The sequence below is a fragment of the Oncorhynchus gorbuscha genome, linkage group LG10 (genome assembly GCF_021184085.1).
Source record: "Oncorhynchus gorbuscha isolate QuinsamMale2020 ecotype Even-year linkage group LG10, OgorEven_v1.0, whole genome shotgun sequence".
Classification (NCBI taxonomy): Eukaryota; Metazoa; Chordata; class Actinopteri; order Salmoniformes; family Salmonidae; genus Oncorhynchus; species Oncorhynchus gorbuscha.
The window spans coordinates 43,392,932-43,416,544 of NC_060182.1; the positions used below are offsets into that span (position 1 = coordinate 43,392,932).

Below are 23,613 nucleotides of genomic sequence, written 5' to 3' on the forward strand. Positions count from 1 at the left end.
ACACTCACAGAGACACACCCATACACAATCAGACCAGGATTTCCTGTCTTGTCATTGAGTAGAAACTCTGACGTTCACCAGTGTTTTCCACAGTAACGAGGATCAAGGCATAAACAAATACAGTACATTTGATATACTATACACACATGTTTAAAATACTTTGGCCTTGGACAAACATAACAAAATATCGATAAAACACACATAAAGACGTCAATAATGCAGTTTTGCAAGTGAGGGTTAAAAAAAAAGAGCTTTCCTCATTTTGTCTTCTACTACAACAGCTGTATCTTTTCACTTGACAGAAAGAAAGTAGATGATGAGATATTTGTCCAGCACAACCTAATGGCCATATGTCAAACTAGCACGTTAAGTCAAACAAAATGAGATAACCTTGGTCTTCCATTTCTTTCATTACAAAGTCGTATCACAGTTACATTGTACTCCAAAGTCTACTGTGTGGAATGCATGTGGGAGCCACTGTTTTCAAAACACTGATTGAAGTGTTTTGGAGTTACTAAGTATTTCAGGCCTTGGATGCGGTGACCAAGGAAATGAGAGAGGGAGTTAAGACCGCACCTTGGCCCTAACAACTGGCTTGTGTGATACTCTACACCCGCTGTCACCCACACAACAGGGCCGGCCGGCCCTATAGCCTTTTGTGGGCCCTAGGCGAGATTTGATATTGGACATGTTTTATGTTAAAGTTCATTTCCTGTAATTCGACACATGTTGCTATGGGGAATAGAGAAGTTTGCAATTTTGAAACAAATTTCATGCAAACTCAGCGATATGACGTAGATGCAAAAAGCAAACAGCATAGTGGGGTCAATCTCCGCAACAACTAAGAGTGTTGAAGTGCAAGGTTAAACGTGTCCTCTGTTTAGGTGCCTTGGCTACCACGCTGTGATGATATGCCCTGCTTTACTTAAGTTGCAAGACATTGCAAGCCAAGAAATTGCGAGATACAGCTTTTGATTGCTGATAGATAGGCCTAGTGCACGGTTCTGACTGTCTGCCTGGTGGCCGACCTGCCTGTACTGTGCCCCTCCCCCTCTCTGGCGTGTGTTTTGTGTTCTCCTAAGTACAGCAACTAATCAGTCTCCTCCGTTCCAAAAATAGTGAATCTTACCAGTCTAATCTTGACACTCAGAAATGGGCGTTGCGAATTGCAAGGATTTGAGGAATCCATTATTTTGGAGTCGACTTCACCACTACGTCATCGTTGTTAACAGAAAAAACTAATGTCAGAGAAAGGCAAGCGACAGCAGTGCAGTCCTGTATGGCAATACTTTGAGTAGTTCATTGAGAAGGAAATGCAAACTTTGCGAGGTGGAAGTGAGGTACAGTAATGGCAGTACAGGTGCAATGCTTAACCATCTGAAAGGGAAGCACCGTGAGACAAAACCGTTGCTGGCAGCAGCTGCATTGTGAAATCATGTGGGATTTTATGCTGTTTAATCATTAAGAAAAATGTTCAATTTGTCACATCCCTAGCCTGGGCACATGCCCTGTGTGCCTGATCGGTATTCAGCCATGATTACCAGAAGTTTAGATCGCTGGCTAGACTAATTTTTATAACTTTTTGGTCGGGGGCCAGGGGCCCTAAGCGACCATCATATTAGTGTCATCGTGCAATGGAATTAACACAGTGAACATGCGTACAAAATGTTAAATTGGACAACAGATCCCCTTCTCATGATTTAATTTTGAGAACCTCGCTTCAATTCCGTTAACTAGGCTTACACCGCCCTCCAGTGGTGATAGTGTCCTACACCATTGCAATGCAGCCCTGTAGGTGGACACGTTGCGAAACATGCACGCGGAAACTTGCGTGCCCACGTCTCCGGGATCCAGGGCAGGCTGTCGATCTCCAACATGGCGGCGTTAGGTGAGGATTATGTTAGCTAAATTCTGCATGGGCCGGGTGTGGCAAGCATGGAGATATGCATTGAGTAGCATCGACTAAACATTTTAGAAAGGGATGGACTCACCTTTTGAAATACATACTTTCTCCGGGTGTTTCAGAATTGCGTGCTCTGTCAGGGCTGTAATCACGATCGACGCTGCAGGGTGGGAGTGGGCATGGGACGGAGGGACCGAGTAAACATCGCACTTACAGTTTTTTCCCCCAGGAAGAGGATCTGGTCATAGACCACAGGAATGACCATGCGTCTTCATAGATATTATTTGTTTGAGACGACGATAGTTGCTACTGTGCCGACAGTGCGTTATCTGCTGGGTTTTAGAGGTAGTTAGTTACCTGTAGACGCTTGACATCTACACTATATATACCGAAGTATGGGGACACACCTTCAAATGAGTCGATTCGGCTATTTTAGCCACACCCGTTACTGACAGGTGTATAACATCGCGCTCACAGCCATGCATTCTCCATAGACATTGGTAGTAGAATGGTCTTACTGGAGAGCCCAGTGACTTCAAACATAGCACTGTCATAGAATGCCACCTTGCCAAAAAAGTCAGTTTGTCAAATGTCTGCCCTGCTAGAGCTGCTCCGGTCAACTGTAAGTGTAGTTATGGTGAAGGGGAAACGTCTAGGAGCAACAATGGCTCAACTGCAAAGTGGTAGGCCACGGAAGCTCACAGAACGGGACCGCCGAGTGCTGTCCTTCGTTGCAACACTCACAACCAAATTTCAAACTGTCTCTGGAAGCAACGTCAGAACAAGAACTGTTCTTCGGGAGCTTCATGAAATGGGTTTCCATGGCCAAAATTACCATGCGTAATGCCAAGCATCGGCTGGAGTGGCGTAAAGCTCGCCGCCATAGGACTCTGGAGCAGTGGAAACGCGTTCTCTGGAGTGATAAATCATGCTGCACCATCTGGCAGAGAACTCTACCTGCCCGAATGCATAGTGCCAACTGTAAAGTTTGGTGGATGAGGAGTAATGGTCTGGTGCTGTTTTTCATGTTTCGGGTTAGGCCCCTTAGTTTCAGTGATGTTAAATATTAACGCTACAGAATACAATGACATTCTAGACGATTCTGTGCTTCCAACTTTGTGGCAAAATTTTGGGGAAGACATCCTGTCTTAGTATGCCCCTGTGCACAAAGCGAGGTCCATACAGAAATTGTTTGTTGAGATTGGTGTGGAAGAAGTTGACTGGCCTGCACAGAGCCCTGACCTGAACCCCACCGAACACCTTTGGGATGAATTGGAATGACGACTGCGAGCCAGGCCTAATCGCCCAATATCGGTACCCGGCTTCACTAATGCTCTTGTGGCTGAATGGAAGCAAGTCCCCGCAGCAGTTCCAACATCTAGTGGAAAGCCTTCCCAGAAGAGTGGAGGCTGTTATGGCAACAAAGGGGGGGATCAACTCCATGTTAATGCTCATGATTTTGGAATGAGATGTTCAACGAGTAGGTGTACACATACTTTTGGTCATGTAGTATATGTAAACAAGAGAGTTGACAGCTGACCTACGATGACAGTATCTGGGGCATGCACAGTAGACCAGGGTGAGGTATTTATGTTTTGTGGGGTGTGCCAACATCTGATGGAGGAGGGGAAGGGGATGTCGGTATGGTAAATCAAATGGGGACCCTTGTGCATCATGACCTCATTTCATGCCATTGTGAGCTCTCTGCAAGTCTGTAAAGGGAACATCCACACAGCACTGAAATGGTCTGACTGTGAACCATATGGCCGGCTTGGAATGACCCTTAAAAATCAGGGAAATGTTAGTCTTGCAGGCTTATAATTTTTCCTTCACTGACTCACTACTAAGGGACCGTCATCGACCCAGTGCAACATCCCCAAACACTTTTGCCTGATTCACACTATAGGCACAAAAGCAAGCCGACTTGGTTACGCAGCCACCATTGTTGCTGGAATCATATTGGAAAGGACAGTGTGACTGTGAAAATAAAATATCCAAGCCAGCACAGTAAGGTTTTGGTTCAGCCCTTTGGTATGAATCAGGCAATCGAACCAGGAGGAGTGTGCATATATGATGCATTAGGTCTATGTTGGACTGTTGGGCTATGAAGCAGGCACTCTGATAGCAGTAATACAATTTTCCCATCACAGTCAGTCTTGTCAGAGAGCTGTTTGACCATGATGGTAAATGTTTCCCTCTACTCACAGCAGCTAAGAAGAAGGGGAATAAGAAGGTGAAGACCCTATCTCTGACTGACTTCCTTGCTGATGACAAGGGGGGCAATGCTCCCACAAGTTACGCTCCCACCAAGCCCGCTAGCAGCTGGGCAGACGAGACCGATGACCTGGAAACAGAGGGTGAGATACTTCAGAAAAATAAACAATCGCCATACATATTTTCTCCTCTTTAGGCCTATATGTTGAGTGTTTATTCAACCAGGATAATGTTGGCTACTGTAATCCGTTTAGGCCCAATGCTGTTTTGTGATATTCACCTCTGGTGTCAGTGCACCTGTGTTTGGTATTCATAGTTTCATAGTCAACGTGTTAACAGCTGCCGACACATGTTATTGTTAGGATCCGTACATACGGTACCTAGCAGGGTGACCTTAAAAGAGGCAATTTGCAGTTCAAACAAACAACAAAAGGGACACCCTGCCACTGTTTTGTTAAATAGCTGGATAAATGTAACCACTCTTAAATTCATAGACTGCTATGGATGCAAGGACTCATCATCCATGAGATCAAAATTATAGATCAAATCCAATTTTATGCCACATGCGCTGAATACAACAGTGAAATGATTACTTACAGGCCCTTAACTAACAATGCAGTTTTGAGAAAAAAAAGTGTTAATTGAAAGATGAAGCAGTTAAACAACAATAGCGAGGCTATATACAGGGGGTATCAGTACAGAGTCAATGAGCAGGGACGCCGTTTAATTGAGGTAATATGTACATAACCGTTCAAAAGTTTGGGGTCTCTTATAAATGTCTTTGTTTTCCATGAAAACATACATGAAATTAGTTGCAAAAGGATAGGAAATATAGTCAAGACAATGACAAGGTCATAAATAATGATTTTTAATTGAAATAATAATTGTGTCCTTCAAACTTTGCTTTTGTCAAAGTATCCTCCATTTACAGCAATTACAGCCTTGCAGACCTTTGGCATTCTACAGTGGCTTGCGAAAAAAATTCTATTTTGTTGCCTTTACAATCTGGAATTAAAATGGATTTTGGGGGGGTTTGTATCATTTGATTTACACAACATGCCTACCACTTTGAAGATGCTGCAAGTCCTTTGGGGTATGTCTCTATAAGCTTGGCACATCTAGCCACTGGGATTTTTGCCCATTCTTCAAGGCAAAATTGTTCCAGCTCCTTCAAGTTGGACAGGTTCCGCTGGTGTACAGCAATCTTTAAATCATACCACAGATTCTCAATTGGATTGAGGTCTGGGCTTTGACTAGGCCATTCCGAGGCATTTAAATGTTTCTCCTTAAACCACAAGTGTTGTTTTAGCACTATGCTTAGGGTCATTGTCCTGCCGGAAGGTGAACCTGCGGTCCTAGTCTCAAATCTCTGGAAGACTGAAACAGGTTTCCCTCAAGAATTTCCCTGTATTTAGCGCCATCCATCATTCCTTCAATTCTGACCAGTTTCCCAGTCCCTGCCGATGAAAAACATCCCCACAACATGATGCTGCCACCACGATGCTTCACTGTGGGGATGGTGTTCTCGGGTTGATGAGAGGTGTTGGGTTTGCACCAGACATAGCATTTTCCTTGATGGCCAAAACGCTACATTTTTGTCTCATCTGACCAGAGTACCTTCTGCCATATGTTTGGGGAGTCTCCCACATGCCTTTTGGCAAACACCAAACATGTTTGCTTATTTTTTTCTTTAAGCAATGGCTTTTTTCTAGTCACTCTCCCGTAAAGCTCAGCTCTGTGGCGTGTACGGCGTAAAGTGGTCCTATGGACAGATACTACAATCTCCACTGTGGAGCTTTGCAGCTCCTTCAGGGTTATCTTTGGTCTATTTGTTGCCTCTGATTAATGCCCTCCTTGCCTGGTCCATGAGTTTTGGTGGGCGGCCCTCTCTTGGCAGGTTTGTTGTGGTGCCTTATTCTTTCCATTTTCTTTCTTATAATGGATTTAGTGGTCCTCCATGGGATGTTCACAGGTTTGGATATTTTTTTATAAACCATCCCTTGTCTGTACTTATCCACAACTTTGTGCCTGACCTGTTTGGAGAGTTCCTTGGTCTTCATGGTGTTGCAAACTCTGGGGCCTTTCAGAACAGGTGTGTGTATATATAATGAGATCATGTGACAGATCATGTGACACTTAGATTGCACACAGGTGGACTTTATTTAACTAATTATGTGACTTCTGAAGGTAATCGGTTGCACCAGATCTTATTTAGGGGCTTCATAGCAAAGAGGGGGAGTACATATGCACACACCACTTTTCCATTTAAAAAAATTAATTAAACAAATTGAAACATTATTTTTTAAATGTCACTTCACCAATTTGGTCTATTTTGTGTATGTCTATTACATGATATCCAAATAAAAATCAATTTAAATTACAGGTTGTAATGCAACAAAATAGGAAAAATGCCAAGGGGGATGAGTACCTTTGCAAGGCACTGTAGTTGTCAATTTGTTGAGGTAATCTGAAGAGATTTCACCCCATGCTTCCTGAAGCCCCTCCCACAGGTTGGATTGACTTGATGTGCACTTCTTATGTATCATACGATCAAGCTGCTCCCACAACAGCTCAATAGGGTTGAGATCCGGTGACTGTGCTGGCCACTCCATTATAGACAGAATACCAGCTGACTGCTTCTTCCCTAAATAGTTATTGCATAGTTTGGAGCTGTGCTTTGGGTCATTGTCCTGTTGTAGGAGGAAATTGGCTCCAATTAAGCACCGTCCACATGGTATGGCATTGCGTTGCAAAATGGAGTGATAGCCTTCCTTTTTCAAGTTCCCTTTTACCCTGTACAAATATCCCACTTTACCACCACCAAAGCATTTCAGACCATCACATTACCTCCACCATGCTTGACAGATGGCTAGCTTTGAGTCTAGACAGTGTTTACAATGGAGTAAAATACATTTATATTTGGGGTTCTGGTCGGGTATGATAGTTGAACTAAGCTCATGAGGCATTTATACATGAATTCTTAATTAAGAATCAATGGGTATATATGTGGACACCCCTTCAAATTAGTGGATTTGTCTATTTCAGCCACACCTGTTGCTGAACGGTGTATAAAATCTAGCACACCGCCATGCAATCTCCATAGACAAACATTGACAGTAGAATGGCCGTACTAAAGAGCTCAGTGACTTTTAACGTGGCACCGTCATAGGATTCTACCTTTCCAACAGTCAGTTTGTAAAAATTCTGCCCTGCTAGAGCTGTCCCGGTCAACTGTAAGTGCTGTTTTTGTGAAGTGGAAGTGTATAGGAGCCTCGTCTAGGAGCTGCCACACAAGCTCACAGAACTAGAATGCCGATTGCTGAAGTGCATAGCACGTACAAATCATCTGTCCTCAGTTGCAACACTCACTACCGAGTTCCAAACTGCCTCTGGAAGCAACGCCAGCACAGAAGTGTTCTTCAGGAGCTTCATGAAATGGGTTTCCGAGGCCTAGCAGCCGCACAATGCCAAGTGTCGGCTTGAGTGGTGTAAAGCTAACCGCCATGGCAGCCAATCAGTCTGTCCATTTGTATGTCTGATTCTTGAGATCAGAGTTTTAAGAGTTTTTTTTCTGTATTAATGACCCTGATCCTGTTTACAGAAGCAAACCCTTTTGATGTGAAGCTGGATGATGTATATAACTATTTTTAGTTCCGTCTTTTTGACAAAATGTACTTTGTGAGAAGGCTTTTTTTTTCTGCCTCGGGCCGCTCGTAAACTGTAGCCTACACCTTTTTGGAGTTGGAGCCTGCCGAGTCAGGAGCGTCTGTCTGCACGCTAGGCCTGCTACGCGAGCGCAGGTGCGCACTGAAGGCTAGGATAGGAGAAGCGGTTGCCAGATTGGGAAATCGGATGCACTTTGGGAAAATCAACGTCGTTCTGCATAACGTCTACTTGTTTTTGCACACCTGTGCTGAAAGAGCTATAAAAACCGGCATTATGTATCTGTTACTGTACTTGCTCTTTACTTAATGACATCCTGGATGAAATAGGATGAACGATCGATGGGTGAGTGACTAGACCATCATGTCTATACCACCAGGTTCTCTCTCTGCTGTTGCATTTGTACACGTTTTCTTTTTTAGAAAGGATTGGATGAGTAAAGGAGGACGGGTTGCAATTTATGTGAAATCCAAGTTTAGCACTTGAAATTCTGTCGATTACCAAACCCCAAACATTTGGAATTTCTTTGGGTTAAAGTGAACGTTTACAAGGACTCCCACATCTCTGTACACGGCTGCTACAGACTGCCCTCGGCTTCGGGAGATGCAGGTAACTCTCTTTCTGATGTCCTACACAAGCTAAATGACTTCATAAATCAATTCATTATTTTAGGAGGTTTGAACTTTTGAACTGGGACATGATTACATCTGTATCGGACTCTTTTTTTTAAAGAACTGTGTGACTCTCTGAATCTCGATCAATTAATCAATGCGCCTACAAGACCGAGTCCCAGAGCACCTAACAAATCGACGCTACTGGACATTCTTCTAACGAATACCCCTCACAAATACACATCGACTGGGGATATTCTGTAATGATGTCAGTGATCACCGTTATATTTTACAAGACATTTTAAGACAGTTTGATGAGCAAGCGTTCTTACATGATCTGTACCATAATATTGACCGAGTGATAAGCACACCCCTGTGAAGACATTTAGAATCAGTGGTTTTCAGATAACTTGGCAGAATTAATTAGAAAGAGAAATGTATCTTGGGCTCAAGCTAGACATACATATGCTCCTGTTGACTGGGCCTCCTTCAGAGCACTAAGAAATAAATGCACAGGATTAATCAGGAAGTCCAAAACATATTTCTATCTAAATGCAGTCACAGAGAACCTAAACAACCCTAACAAGTTCTGGAAGGTAATCAAATCAGTTTCAGGTTCTAATGTATCCTCTGGCCTACCTGACCATTTAATCATGGACTCTAATGAAGTGAAGGATAAAGCAGATATTGTAGAGGTTTTTAACAAGCACTTCATATCTGCTGGTTCTGTTGTTGATAATGGTGGGGCACAGGCCTCTAATGTCAGCTCCGTTACAGTCAACTATGATATAGGCCCTCGTGAACCATTTTAACTTTGAGCCTGTTTCTTATGCTGAGGTCTATAAAGCATGAAAGGCAATCGAGACTAAAAGGTCTGCAGGTCCAGACCACCTGGATCCCTACCTCTTAAAGATGGCAGCTGTGGTTCACATGTTCAACTAGAGTCTCTTGACTAATTCCATACCCGGCATTTGTAAATCAGTTTATGTCTTCCCCTTGCTAAAGGGTGGAGATCCTTCAGATGATAATATATATCGTCCTATTTCCAAACTCCCTATCTTGGCCAAAGTCTATGATGGTTTTTTTTTTGCGTTTTAATTGAAAATAACATACTGAGCAGGGTTCAGTCTGGCTTTAGATCGGGACACAGACCACAGCTGCAGCTATAGCAGTGAAAATTACATCATAAATGCACTTGATAAAAATCAACATTGTGCTGCTCTGTTTTTGATTTATCAAAGGCATTTGATTCTGTTGAGCATGAATTGTTGGTAGCTAGACTCAGTAACAGTGGTCTCAGTGAAGAGACAGAACTCAATGTGTATATACTGACAATCAAAAGTCTAGCTTTCTTGCCATTAATAGAGGTGTGCCTCAGGGTTTTGCATTAGCTCCTGTGTTCTCAATTGTATTAATGATTTGGGAAATGGGATGCAACCAGCAAAGTTCCATCTATATGCAGATGATACAGTCATATATTCATTTGCTGCTTCTCTGGTTCAGGCTGTTGAAGAGCTCCAGACTGCTTTTCAGTCACTGCAGGCCTCCCTTTATGGTCTCAAGTTGGTCTTGAATGTACAAAAAAACTAAATTCATGACCTTTACCAGAACTCACACTCAGCCAGAGAAGGTTAGTAATTGTCACATCTGGTGGCTTATCCATTGAAAAAGTGTCATCCTACACATACCTAGGTATATAGTTGGATGACAAGTTGTCCTTTAAAGTTCATATGAATGATCTTTGTGATAAGACCTGCTTCCCACTTATGGCTAGAAAGAACCTTGTTCAGGCCACTTTTCTCTCTGTAATTGATTATGGTGACTTGTTTTAAATGCATGCAGCCTCCTCCATTTTACAGGGACTGGACTCTGTTTATCATGCATCCTTGTGCTTTATTACAAATGCCAAGTCACTCATCCACCATTGCACCTTGTACCAAATGATAGGTTGGACTTCACTTTATATGTGCAGGGAGCTACATTTGTATGTGTTCATCTACAAAGCCCTTTTTTGTAAACTCCCACTTTACCTCTAGTCTGGTCTCCTTCACCACCAGCAGATACCATACCCGGTCTGCTAGGTGGGTGCTACTTAAAGTCCCCAGGATATATACAGTATTAGGCGAGACTGCCTTCTCGTCTTGAGCAGACTATGGAATAGTCTACAATCCATGCTTCATCTAGATATGTTAGTACCCCTGAATTAATTTAAAACATTGATGGGAGATTCTGTTACAGAGGAGTGTAAAATTATTTTTTTAAGGCTGGATCATGTTTTCATTGTATGTATTGATTGTTGCTGCTGCCTTAGCCAAGTCTCCCTTGAAAAAAGAGTCTCTGGGTATCAATGGGCTTTTCCTGGTTAAATAAAGGTAGAAGAGCAGTGCTAACAGGTTCTCTGGAGTTATGAATTACGCTTCACCATCTGGTAGTTCAAATGACGAATCTGGATTTGGCTGATGCCAGGAGAACACTACCTGCCCGAATATGTAGTGCCAACTGTAAAGTTTGGTGGAGGAGGAATATTTGTCTGGGACTGTTTTTCATGGTTCGGCCTAGGCCCCTTAGTTCCAGTGAAAGGAAATATTGGCTTTACAACATACAATGACGTTGTAGACCAGGGGTGTCAAAGTCAAATGGACGGAGGGCCAAATAAAAAATGTAGCTACAAGCCGAGGGCCGGACTGTTCGAATGTTCATTGAAAAATTTTTAAATGACGCATATAGTCTAGTGAACCTAATTGAACCTACTGAAAACCTAACAAATATATTCCAATATGATCAGATAAATAAAGCAATATTTTCTTATGGCTCTGTCAGTAATCTTTAATTTTCAACAGACACAAAAGACAAATTTCCTTTATATAAAAATCCCCATAACATGAACATTAAATGAAAGAAACCGGTATTCAAGGCACCATCAGTAGCCTATATTTTCTATTTTAGCAAAAGTGGGCTAAATTTACTTCAAAGAAAAAAACAATAATAGCAATTTTCTATCATCCACTCAACTTGGTTTTAAATGCCTTCACTGTACTGTACATATCAGAGATGACACGATCCCGACCCTGCAGCTGCAAGTTCATTGCATTCAGATGACTCGTAATGTCACACAGAAAAGCCATTTCACACAGAAACATTTCGTCTCGGAGTTGTGTTGTGTCTTTCCCTTTGCTGTCCAAGAACAGACAAATCTCCTCACGAAGCTCGAAACATCTTTGAAGCACCTTTCCCTGGCTTAGCCATCGCACCTCTGTGTGATAAGGCAAATCACCATGCTCCGTTTCTAACTCCGTCAGAAATGCCTTGAACTGGCGGTGATTCAAACCTTTGGCTCTGATAAAGTTAACTGTGCGCGTGATGATGCTCATTACATGCTCCATTTTCAAGGCTTTACCGCACAACGCTTCCTGGTGTATGATACAATGATAAGCTGTCAGCTCACCTGTCGCGTTTTCCTCTTGCATCTTTTCCCGTATCTTCCCCACCAGTCCGCTCCTGTGTCCACACATCGCAGGTGCTCCGTCGGTTGTCAAACCCACGAGTTTTTCCCAAGGCAGCTCCATCTCATTTACACATCTTGACACCTCTTCATACAAATCATGCCCCGTAGTTGTGCCATGCATAGGACGTAAAGCCAAAAACTCCTCTGTCACGCTTAGGCTGGAGTCCACTCCGCGGATGAAAATTGACAACTGGGCAATGTCAGAAATGTCGGTGCTCTCATCCACAGCCAAGGAATATGCAATGAAATCTTTTCCCTTTTTCACAAGCTGCTCTTTTAGATTGATGGACAACTGGTCTACTCTCTCGGCAATGGTGTTTCTGCTCAGACTCACATTTAAAAAGAGTTGCCTTTTTCTGGGCAAACTTCGTCACAAACTTTAATCATGCAGTTTTTGATGAAATCCCCCTCCGTAAATGGCCGGGCTGATTTAGCGATCTCTTCTGCCAAAATAAAACTGGCCTTGACAGCAGCCTGGCCTTGTGATTTGGCTTTTTGAACAGAGCCTGTCGAGATTTGAGGCCTCGTTTTAATTCCTCTGCCTTTTGTAGCCTTTGTTCCATGTCCATATTCTTGTTTTTGTCCGCGTGTTTCGTTTCATAATGTCGTCTCAGATTATACTCTTTCAGTACCGCCACACTTTCTCCACACAGAAGACACACAGGTTTTCCAGCTACCTCCGTGAACAAATACTCCGACTCCCACCTTGTTTGAAACCCCCGGTTCTCAGTGTCCACCTTCCGTTTTGCCATTTTTGATGGGTATCTGAAAGTTAATTTTACTGTGATGCTGACAACTGCTGTGCCAATAAATATTGAAATGAAGCAGCCTACTGCTCGGTGCGTCACCGTTGCATTGTGGGAAATGTAGTATTGGTGCGTGTAAAAGATCTGCGGGCTGCCGGCTTGCTGCGGTCTGCGGGCCGGTTCTAATAACAAATCAAGATCATCCCAGGGGCCGTAAAAAACCTTCTCGCGGGCCGGATGTGGCCCGCGGGCCTTGACTCTGACATATGTGTTGTAGACGATTCTGTGCTTCCAACTTTGTGGCAACAGTTTGGGGAAGGCCTTTTCCTGTTTCAGCATGACAATGCCCCAGTGCACAAAGCGAGGTCTATGCAGAAATTGTTTGTCGAGATTGGTGTGGAAGAAGTTGACTGGCCTGCACACTGCCCTTACCTCAACTCCATTGAAAACCTTTGGGATGAATTGAAATGCCGACTGCGAGCCAGGCCTAATCGCCCAACATCGGTGCCCAACCTCACTAATGCGCTTGTGGCTGAATGGAAGAAAGTCCCCGCAGCAATGTTCCGACATCTAGTGGAAAGCCTTCCCAGTAGAGTGGAGGCTGTTATAGCAACAAAGGGGGGGTGACCCAACTCTATATTAACGCCCATGATTTTGGAATGCGAGTATGTCCACATAATTAAAATTCCAAAAATAGATGGACCCTTTAACCGCCAATCTCTCTCAATTCTCTCCCGTCTCCTTCGTCCAGTGTCCACCTCCTGGCATACAGAGGAGGATATGTACAGGGCCCCGGCCATCGACCGCTCCATCCTGCCCACAGCGCCCCGTTCAGCCCGGGAGCCAAACGTTGACCGCTCCCGTATCCCACGTGGTCCCCCTTACACCGCCTTCCTGGGCAACTTGCCCTACGACGTCACTGAGGACTCAATCAAGGACTTCTTCAGGGGTGTGGGGGTAAGTGCACTACGAATGTAAAAACATGAAACCGTATGTAAAATGTATATACACGCGTGACTGTAATTCGCTTTGGACAAAATAATCTGCTAAATGGCACTTTGTTTTATATTATTATATGATAATGCCCTCAAATTCAAGTCTGGAACTCGAAACCAGTTCCACTGCTCTTTTTCATTATTTCCCTAGAGTCAGGGACTGATTTAGACCAGGGACACCAGGTGGTAATTAATGATCAGGTAGAACAGAAAACCAACAGTAGTCTGGACCTCGTAGGGTAAGATTTGAATACCCCTTTTATAAAGTATTTGTCAAGTTGCTGCTAGTATTTGTTCATCCAAACCCAGACATATCTCTTTCTCTCTCTGTGTAGATCAGTGCAGTGCGTCTTCCTAGAGAGCCCAGTAACCCAGAGAGGCTGAAGGGTTTTGGCTATGCTGAGTTTGACGATGTGGAATCCCTCCTGAGTGCCTTGAGTCTAAACGAAGAGGTGAGTCAATTTTACAAAGTGAGCTATAAGGGAAAAAGTCAGTGAAAACACCATTCTCACCATTCATAGGTTTAGCCACTAGATGGCATCCATTTGTTTTTTTAAAGGCCCAGTGCGTTCAAAAAACAGATTTTCTTTCTGTGTTTTATATATATTTCCACACTGAGGTTGGAATAATATTGTGAAAATTCTGATAATGCCTTTCTACTGTAAGAGCTGTTTGAATAGACTGCCTGTAATGTCGGCCTGTTTTGGTGGGATGGAGTTTTGTCCTGCCTGGTGACACCACCAAGTTGTAAATTAGTTAATAGGCCAATAAGAGAGTTCCAAACCGCTGCCAATAACCGCTAGTTTTTTATTTTCCCCTCCCCCTTAGACCATTCCCAGACAGTCCTAGCAAAATTCTTGCTTGAGAAATTGCTCTTTTGCAATCTTTAAAAAGTAACTGATATTGGCCCAAGATGGAAGGAATGTTGAAACATAATTAACTAAATTACAGTTAACGAAAATGAATGCTTAATCCATTATAAACTAATGTATAGAATTGATTATACAAGTGACAAGCCACAAGTTCTACAGCATAACGGCAAAGTCGTATATATTTGCCCATAAAAGCTATCCACTGACATTTCTCGCATAATTCACACACAAAAAAATGTACCACATGTACCGAATAAAAATCAGTGTGTCCATCGCATTTTCCACACTACCGATAGTTTGTCACAAAAACTGCTGAGTTAAATAGCAATGGCCTGCTTTGGTCTTGGCACGTGCGCTCTAGCAAACAACAGACGTAGTGTAGTTAGGCTGTGCAGGTAGTCTAGTCTACATGATGAGATAATTATGGATAAGAGCGAGAATCTTTTTGTTGTTGTCAAACAGCAGTCAAACATCGGTCATCCTGTCACTGGAAGAAGACCCTCGATATTTATTGGAAAGGTGCATCAAGCTCATCACCTTGCACTTTCACCACCCTGTGAAGTTCATCGCAAATGTATTCATCTGTAGCCTAAAACTCCATGCTTTCCCGATGAATCGTAGTGGGAGTACCACACAACATGTCATTGCGTGACTACAAGTCTACGTCGATATGATGGTTATTATACTAAACAAAAATATAAAACGCAACATGTAAAGTGTTGGTCCCATGTTTCATGAGCAGAAAAGATGCCAGAAATGTTCCATTCGCACAAAAAACACATTTCTCTCAAATTTTGTGCAGAAATTTGTTTGCATCTCTGTTAGTGAGCATTTATTCTTTCCCAGATAATCCATCCCCCTGACAGGTGTGGCATATCAAGAAGCTGATTAAACAGCATGATCATTACACAGGTGCACCGTGTGCTGGGAACAATAAAAGGCCACTCTCAAATGTGCAGTTGTGTCATACAACACAATGCCACAGATGTCTCAAGCTGAGGGCGCGTGCAATTGGCATGCAGACTGCAGGAGCGTCCTTCAGAGCTAGCAATACGTCCAACTGGCCTCACAAATGCCGATCACATGTAACCACGCCAGCCCAGGACTTCCACATCCGGCTTCTTCACCTGCAGGATTGTCTGAGACCAGCCACCCGGACAGCCGATGAAACTGTGGATTTGCACAATCCAATCATTTCTGCACAAACTGTCAGCTGCATTGGACCTTTAATGTTTACTCTTTCTCCATGCAGAACTTGGGAAATAGAAGAATCCGTGTGGACATTGCAGACCAGTCTAATGACAAAGGTGTGTGTCTTATCTTGAAGCTACAGTACTACCGTACACATTTTTGCAGCTGTGCATTCTACATACACTTTCGCAGTTCAGATGAACTTGGATTAAGCATCAGAAGAGTTTTGTCTCCACTTCCTTTCTGACTCGTCTGTGTCTCTCTTAGGGAGGGATAATCACTCCATGGGTGGCCGGGACAGGGACCGGGGGGGAGACTTTGGCCCAGACAAGACAGACTGTGATGACTGGAGGGCTCCTCGGCCCAGTGGAGGAGAGAGTGACGACGGGCCGCCTCGGAGAGACGACGCCTTTGGAGACCGTGAGTACAGTACAGGTTAGAAACCTCATGTCCTCTATGTGGGGTACATTGACCCCCTAATAAACCCCCCTGCCCCCTCTCTGTCTGCCGTTTGCTGCAGGGTCACGGGACCGCTACGAGTCAGACAGGCCCAGAGGAGATGATCGCTACGGAGGGGGCCAGGACAGGTTCAGGGATCGCTATGATGACCGGGATCGCAGAGATGACAGAGGAGGTCAGTTGGAATGCCTGGTCTTACACCAGTACACCTATACACATTCGGCATTTTAGTTAGAAGGCTTACTAATATAGTATTTCTGCCGCTTCCCTCAGGTGGTTTTGGTGGTGGTGGTCGCAGGGCATTTGGCACTGGTTACAGGCGCGATGAGGGAGGACAGGATAGCTACCGGCAGGATAGCTACCGGTCGGATAGCTACCGACGGGATGACTACCGGGTTAGTGGGGATCGTTATGGTGATCGTGGTAGTGATCGATACGAGAGACGGGAGGAAAGCCGGGATGACAGAGGTGAGAAAGTTTATTAAAATACATTATCTCATTCTTCATGTGCACCGGACCAGTGAAACCTGTACTGTACCAGGGTGTACTTTTTGGCCATTCTTAGGTGCTGTCGAGAGGCCCAAGTTGATCCTGAAGCCCCGTAGCGTACCCAAAGAGGTGGAGCAGAGCAACACCCCGTTTGCCCCCTCAGGCAGGGCTGCCTCCATTTTCGGCGGGGCTAAGCCAGTGGACACGGCCGCCAAGGAGAGAGAGGTCGAGGAGAGGCTGAAGAGGGAACAGGAGAAACTGCAGCGACAGCTAGAGGACAGGATCCCAGACCGCAAGCCCAGAGAGAGGTATGTTACGAAGGGCAGAAGAGCATAGGCTAAAATGAGGAAATGGAGTAAGGAATAAACTTCATGTATAGGATGTTATCCTTGACTCATTGATCCTGGTCATCCCTCAGGCACCCCAGCTGGCGCAGTGAGGACCAACCTGCAGAACGCTCTAGGACGGGCAGCGAGTCTTCCCAACCAGGCAGCCAGTCTGGCAGAGGTGAGAATTTGACTGGCTATGATGGGTAATGCAGTCAGCCGTTATATCAGTACTGTAGTCGCTGAGATGTCTTTGGAGGGTAACGTTGTGATTTCAGCTGACTTCTTTGGGAGAGTTGGTCTAAAATAATAGAATACACTTTTCCTGTTGGACATTTGTGGACGTTGGACAATAAAGTCCTATTTTCTTCTTCCTGTCCCATTGCCAGTCTCCAAGCGCAGGGAGAGCGAGCGCTCGGTGGACAGTGGTCGTGAAGAGGAGCCCTCCTCCCCTGTGACCCTGCCCCCTCCCAGACTGGACGGGCAGCCCCTGAAGGTGGTGTTTGCCCCGCCCCCCAAGGAGAACGCCTGGGCCAAGAGGACAACGCCAGTTGGGGGCTCCAGTGAGGGCTCGGCTGGGCAACCTGTCGCCCCCAGCAGTGAAACAGCCCCACAGCTCACCAGGTTAGAGGTCATCCCATAGATTGATTCTATGAGTCACCCCACCATACAATCCACATGCCCCTAACACCTCAATTAAAAGTTTTGAGATTATGCCGCAGGACATTGAGGTAATTTCTGGATTTGTATGTTACCCTGCGCCACTGCTTCATATGCTCCAGACCAGGCAGTGTGAGAGCGCTGATTATGCTTTTGGGTACATTGTAAAATGTTGGTCCCATGGCACTAATGTGTCTACCTGAGTGAATGCTGTCAATGAATGGGCAATATGACCAAATAAATTCTTCACAGAGTTCAAGTAACAGACACATCTCAACATCAACTGATCAGAAGAGACTGTGAATCAGGCCTTCATGGTTGAATTGCTGCAAAGAAATCACTACTAAAGTACACCAATAAGAAGAAGAGACTCTCTTTGGCCAAGAACTACGAGCAATGGACATTAGGCCGGTAGAAATCTGTCCTTAGTTCTGGGGTACAAATGTAAGATTTTTGTTTCCAACCTCCGTGTCTTTGTGAGACGCAGAGTAGGTGAACAGATGATCTCCGCATGTCTGGTTCCCTCCATGAAGCATGGAGGAGGAGGTGTGATGGTGTATTAGTGCTTTGCTGGTGACACTGTCAGTGATTTATTTAGAATTCAAGGCACACTTAACCAGCATGGCTACCACAGCATTCTGCAACGATACGCCATCCCATCTGGTTTGCGCTTTGTTGGGACTATCATTTGTTTTTCAACAGGACAATGACCCAAAACACACCTCCAGGCTGTGTAAGGGCTATTTGACCAAGAAGGAGAGTGATGTCGTGCTGCATCAGATGACCTGGCCTCCACAATCACCCGACCTCAACCTAATTGAGATGGTTTGGGATGAGTTGGGCCGCAGAGTGAAGGGAAAGCAGCCAACAAGGGCTCAGCATATGTGGGAACTCCTTCAAGACTGTTTGGAAAAGCATTCCTCATGAAGCTGGTAAAAAAGGAAGAACAACCCTTGAATGAGTAGTTGTGTCCAAACTTTTGACTGGTACCGTATATTGAAGTAGCAATTGAGAGAGAGCCCTTTGGAGATTAGGGGGAAATTATCAGACCCAAGTGTGAGGACACTTCACCTGACACAAGTTATAAATGTATCAATATCACAGACCTGATTTGCCCGAACGGAAAATGCATCAACACCCAACAAATATGTACATTTATTATAACCCACATAATAATCAAATCGACCTTTATAATTGGCAATGATTTATATATTTCCAAAAGAAAGACTCGTATCCATATGCAATGTTTGTTCATCAACATCTTTGCTTTCATTAATAAAATGATGATAGACTCAGATGTTTGTCGTCCCCCCCCAGCTCCACGACCACGGGTAAAACCTTGCGGAGATGATTAATGTATTTGTTGCGTTGTTGTATCGTCAGTTTCTCAAGCGAATACGTCTTGATGCCCTTCACCAGTTCATCTTTGCTTGTAGGCTTGACAGAGTTTACAGATTGTTTTCAGTTGATGCCAATCCAGTTTTGATCAGGTTTAAATCAGGAGACCTACATTAACATATTTTTTTTTTTAGATATACTGTAGGCCTTACCATAGGTGAGGTGAGTCTCACTAGTGTTGAGTAATGTGCTGTGAAAGTGTTTTAGATCTACTTACTCTGCTGGCGTCTTGACCCAGATTCTTATACAACAAATACAATAATCATTCACAAACAAATGATAATCAATCCCATATAGTCTGTTCTAACAAAAAAGGTTTTAAAGTCTTTAGTAGAGTCTAGATTAAAAACAGTGGAATGAATTCCTGAATTCAGTTGCTTTAGCCGACCATGTTGCGGTTGATTTATTGTTTAGTTATTCAAGGCTCCTTTCTCTTCTCTTTGCTGGTTCTTTTAAGAACGTGATGGTATAGCAATAGCCTAATAAACTTTACATTAACTTGAATCAACTCTCTTCATTTTGCCCACAAGAAAAATCACTAACAGTCTAGTATAGTCCCATGTAAACTCAGCTGGTAGAGCATAAGCGCTTGCAACGCCAGGATTGAGGGTTCGATTCCCATGAGGGACAAGTATGAAGAAGAAAAAAGTACGAAAACGTATGCAATTACCACTAGAAGTCATGTCTGGGGAGTCAGGTAGCCTAGTGGTTAGAGCATTGGGCTAGTAACCGAATGGTTGCTAAATCAAATCCCCGAGCTGACAAGGTAAAAATCTGTCATTCTGCCAACTGTTCCTAGGCCATCATTGTAAATAAGAATTTGTTCTTAATTGACTTGGTGAAATAAGGTAAAAAAACAATAAATAAACGACAAAAAAATGACTATCGTTTTTAATTTGATTATTGCCAGTATAATTTAGCCACTTTGACATGCATCATCCAAACAATGGCTGAAGGGAAAATGTGATCTAATGCCAAAGTCTCTGCGACTTCTTGCCAATGTTCAAACGCTCTCCATACTACATTGACCTGATGTATCATGTATACATCATGTATACATCGGGCAGATGTACCAGTCAAAAGTTTGGACACCTACTCATTCTAGTTATAAAAAAAAAATCTTTACTATTTTTACTATTTTTTTACATTGTAGATTAAGATTTTAGATTCTTAAAAGTAGCCACCATTTGCTTTGACAGCTCTTGGCATTCTCTCAACCAGCTTCACCTGGAATACTTTTCCAAAAGTATTGGATTTCCCACATATGCTGAGCAATTGTTGGCCGCTTTTCCTTCACTCTGCGGTCCAACCCATCCCAAATCATCTCAATTGGGCTGAGGTCGGGTGATTGTGGAGGCCAGGTCATCTGATGCAGCACTCCCATCACTCTCCTTGGTCAAATAGCCCTTACACAGCCTGGAGGTGTGCTTGGTCATTGTCCTGTTGAAAAACAAATGATCGTCACAGTAAGCTCAAACCAGAAGAGATGGCGTATTGCTGCAGAATGATGTAAATCACTGACAGTGTCACCAGCAAAGCACCATCACAACATCACCTCTGTGCTTCACGGAGGGAACCACACACACGTAGATCATCCATTCACCTAACACTGCCTGTTCACCCCGCTATCATCCAGAAGGTGCAGATAGTACAGGTGCATCAAAGCTGGGACCAAGAGACTGGAAAAACAGCTTCTATCTCAAGGCCATCAGATTGTTAAATCAAATGTTTTTGTCACATGCGCCGAATACAACCGGTGTAGACCTTACAGTGAAATGCTTACTTACAAGCCCTTAACCAACGATGCAGTTTTAAGAAAATACCTTTAAAAAAAATAATAAGAGATAAGAAAAACAAATAATTAAAGAGCAGCAATAACAGCCATCACTAGGTAGCTTCCACCCAGTTACATAACCCTGCACCTTAGAGGCTGCTGCCTCATACATACTAGTCACTTTAATAATGTTTACATATTTTTGCTTTACTCATTTCATATGTATATACCATATTCTATTCTACTGTGTTTAGTCTTACCACTCTGACATTTCTCATCCTAATATTTATATATTCCTTTATTCCGTTCTTTTACTTTTAGGTTGTGTGTACTGTTGTGAATTGTTAGATATTACTGCACTATTGAAACGAGTCCAAATCAATGTAATATACCCAATCACAAAGAAATCCATTCATATTTTGTTTAGGAAGGTCATAAAAAAAAAAAAAATGTTACTAAGACAATTTATTTTAAAAGAACAGAATGGCGTGTTTTAAGATGTGTTTCTCTGTGCTATAGTATGGTTGCTTCATGTCAACAAAATGAATGAACTTGCTATGCTTTTTAAGGTGGGTGTATAGCAATCGAAACGTGTGGCCTGCACGGACCTCTGTAGGATTATTTGAGAAAGTAAGCAAGCACCAATGAGCTTCATGAAGACGCCCTCAAAGAGGCCCTCCTCCGGTGGTTTCAACCAGCATCAACGGCTACAAAGTCTGACAGTGAAATACTATGACTCATGCACTGTAACATGCTGTACCATACCGCAGTATTCTGCAAGCTGTGCTGCAGTATGATCCAACTTGTAAATGAGGACCCACTGTATGGACAGGGATGTCCTACCCTGTTTGATATTCTAGCAATGCACCTAACTGAGGAGAGTATAATCAACCATGTTTCAGCAGTACATTTCTCCATGGACATATTCCATTGACATGTGTATTTTTTTCCCCAGCTCCTCAAGCTTAGCTGATGAGGCAAATAAAAAAGGTAAAGATTGGTTGCTGACACTGAATTTACTGCCATATTGAGATTTTAGCCATTGTTCAGACTTTTCAATTAAACTCCTACTTTTTCCGCAATTCTGTTCAGAGGTGGAGCTCGGCGAATAAGTACAGTATGCAGCCTTGCTATAATGGATGCAGACCCACATGACAATATGGAGGACAATGCAGACAAGAGGTGGAATGAAAGAAGTGAAGATGTTTGATGCCAAAAGAGTGAGATCTCTGCTCTGCACCACAACCTGGCTGGAGCAGCACTACAGCTCCCTTCCTGCTAACCTGCTTCAATAGAAACCCACCCCACAGTGCTGACTGGCTGCACCATCAGGACTGTACCTAAACATAGAGAAATAATGACTGGTTTTAAGTAAAAAGAGACTGGAGGTTGAAGTTTTAATCATTATAACAATTTTGAAAGGTGGGGTTGAGAAAACATGTATTGCTACGGGCGTCGTCGCCACCCACCACCAGTCTAAATGCTGGACTATGTAAGCTGTCTGAGCTCTGTAAGCCTGGTTATGCTAATGATGGAGCGCCTGTGTCCAAGAGGTACAGACAAGAGTTTTAATAAAAGAAAACAGACAGTCTCCTTATTTTAGGGGGCTTTGCTGACATACCTTAACTACTTTTTGACTATGGGGGAAGCAATGTTTGTGTTCCTCTAAATCATGATTAGCAGTCATTTCGCTGCTTCTTTCCAGGGTCTTTCCGTCAATGGCTTCCTGCTTCCTTCACAGAAAGGAACCGCTTCCTTGTCTCATCCGGACCTGCCTGGAGGTCAATGCCAAGGCAACCATGTCATGGAAAATCATACGAGCTGTGTGATAAATGTTTTGGAGGCATTCTCTTCACTCACTCTTATCCATGTGACAAGTGTTGACTGGCATTTTAATGCAGAGGATGTTTCAGCATTGTGTCGTATGTAACCCCACTATCACATGTAACTGAATGAGATCTCATTAAATGTTTCTGGATGTTTCTGTTTCTTTATCTGTTACGTGCATGACTGTAGAACCAGACTCTTACGGTTCTTTAAGCCATGGGAATGTCAAGTCACCCTTAACTCACTATGGGGAGCTTTTAAGAGTGGGAGAGCTTGATATAAGGATTTGTTTTTTATAGATATACCCCAAGGGTAATGGTACGCCACTGCTAAATTATGCCGTTTTGATTGTCGAATCTAACCCCTCATTTCCCACCTTAAAACAATATTCACCCAGATTTTGGTTTCTAGGTGTATTTTTGTCACATTTTAGGTTCACTTCAAACAGATGAAAATGTGATATTTATCTTGTAATATCCTGTCTATACAAACCACCTCTTTCTTCACATCCCTGACCTGTGTGACCCTCAGGTTGTGACCTCTGACTTTGTGTGACAGGACTCATTAAGCACAGCATATTTTGGGTGGGTTCTCTGCTTCGGAACGCTGATAGTAAACAGGCATTTCTGTGTAATTTTGAGGGGGGGAGAGAGAGCAGGGAACAAGACTCAGTGTGTCTGAGGAGTATACTGTAGCCTGAAGCTGGTCCAGCTGCATGTGCTCCGAGTCACTGTTAAACTCTTGACATTTTCCCAGCATCTTTTCCTGCTTGTCTCCCATATGGTCTATTCCTGGATACCAAGGCAGGCGCCTCCGCCCCCAGGGGAAGTCTAGATGTCCTATCCTGGGAGGGAGAGACAAGCCCCTGGTTGTGTTCAGTCAAGGTTAAGGGGGGTCAGTAATGGGAAATGTGTGGAACAGTGCCTCAGATCTGAATTCAAGGTTGAATTAAATCAATTTTACAAGGTAATACCCTCACC

At 43.6% G+C, this 23,613-nt stretch overlaps 1 protein-coding gene across 2 annotated transcripts; it reads left to right on the forward strand.

Annotated features, from left to right (window-relative positions):
- Positions 1-1,739: 1,739 nt before the first annotated feature.
- LOC124046150 (eukaryotic translation initiation factor 4B-like) lies at positions 1,740-22,788 on the forward strand. Of its 2 annotated transcripts, none has more exons than XM_046366221.1 (13): positions 1,740-1,888; positions 4,111-4,260; positions 13,394-13,599; positions 13,973-14,089; positions 15,762-15,816; positions 15,968-16,120; positions 16,221-16,334; positions 16,433-16,627; positions 16,725-16,956; positions 17,067-17,155; positions 17,364-17,598; positions 21,762-21,796; positions 21,899-22,788. In XM_046366221.1, the coding sequence occupies exons 1-13, from the start codon at positions 1,876-1,878 to the stop codon at positions 21,916-21,918; spliced, it is 1,614 nt and encodes a 537-aa protein (XP_046222177.1). In that variant the 5' UTR covers positions 1,740-1,875; the 3' UTR covers positions 21,919-22,788. The 2 variants fall into 2 exon arrangements, with proteins under 2 accessions (XP_046222177.1, XP_046222178.1); XM_046366222.1 differs by having other exon boundaries at positions 1,803-1,888; positions 4,114-4,260.
- Positions 22,789-23,613: the final 825 nt, after the last annotated feature.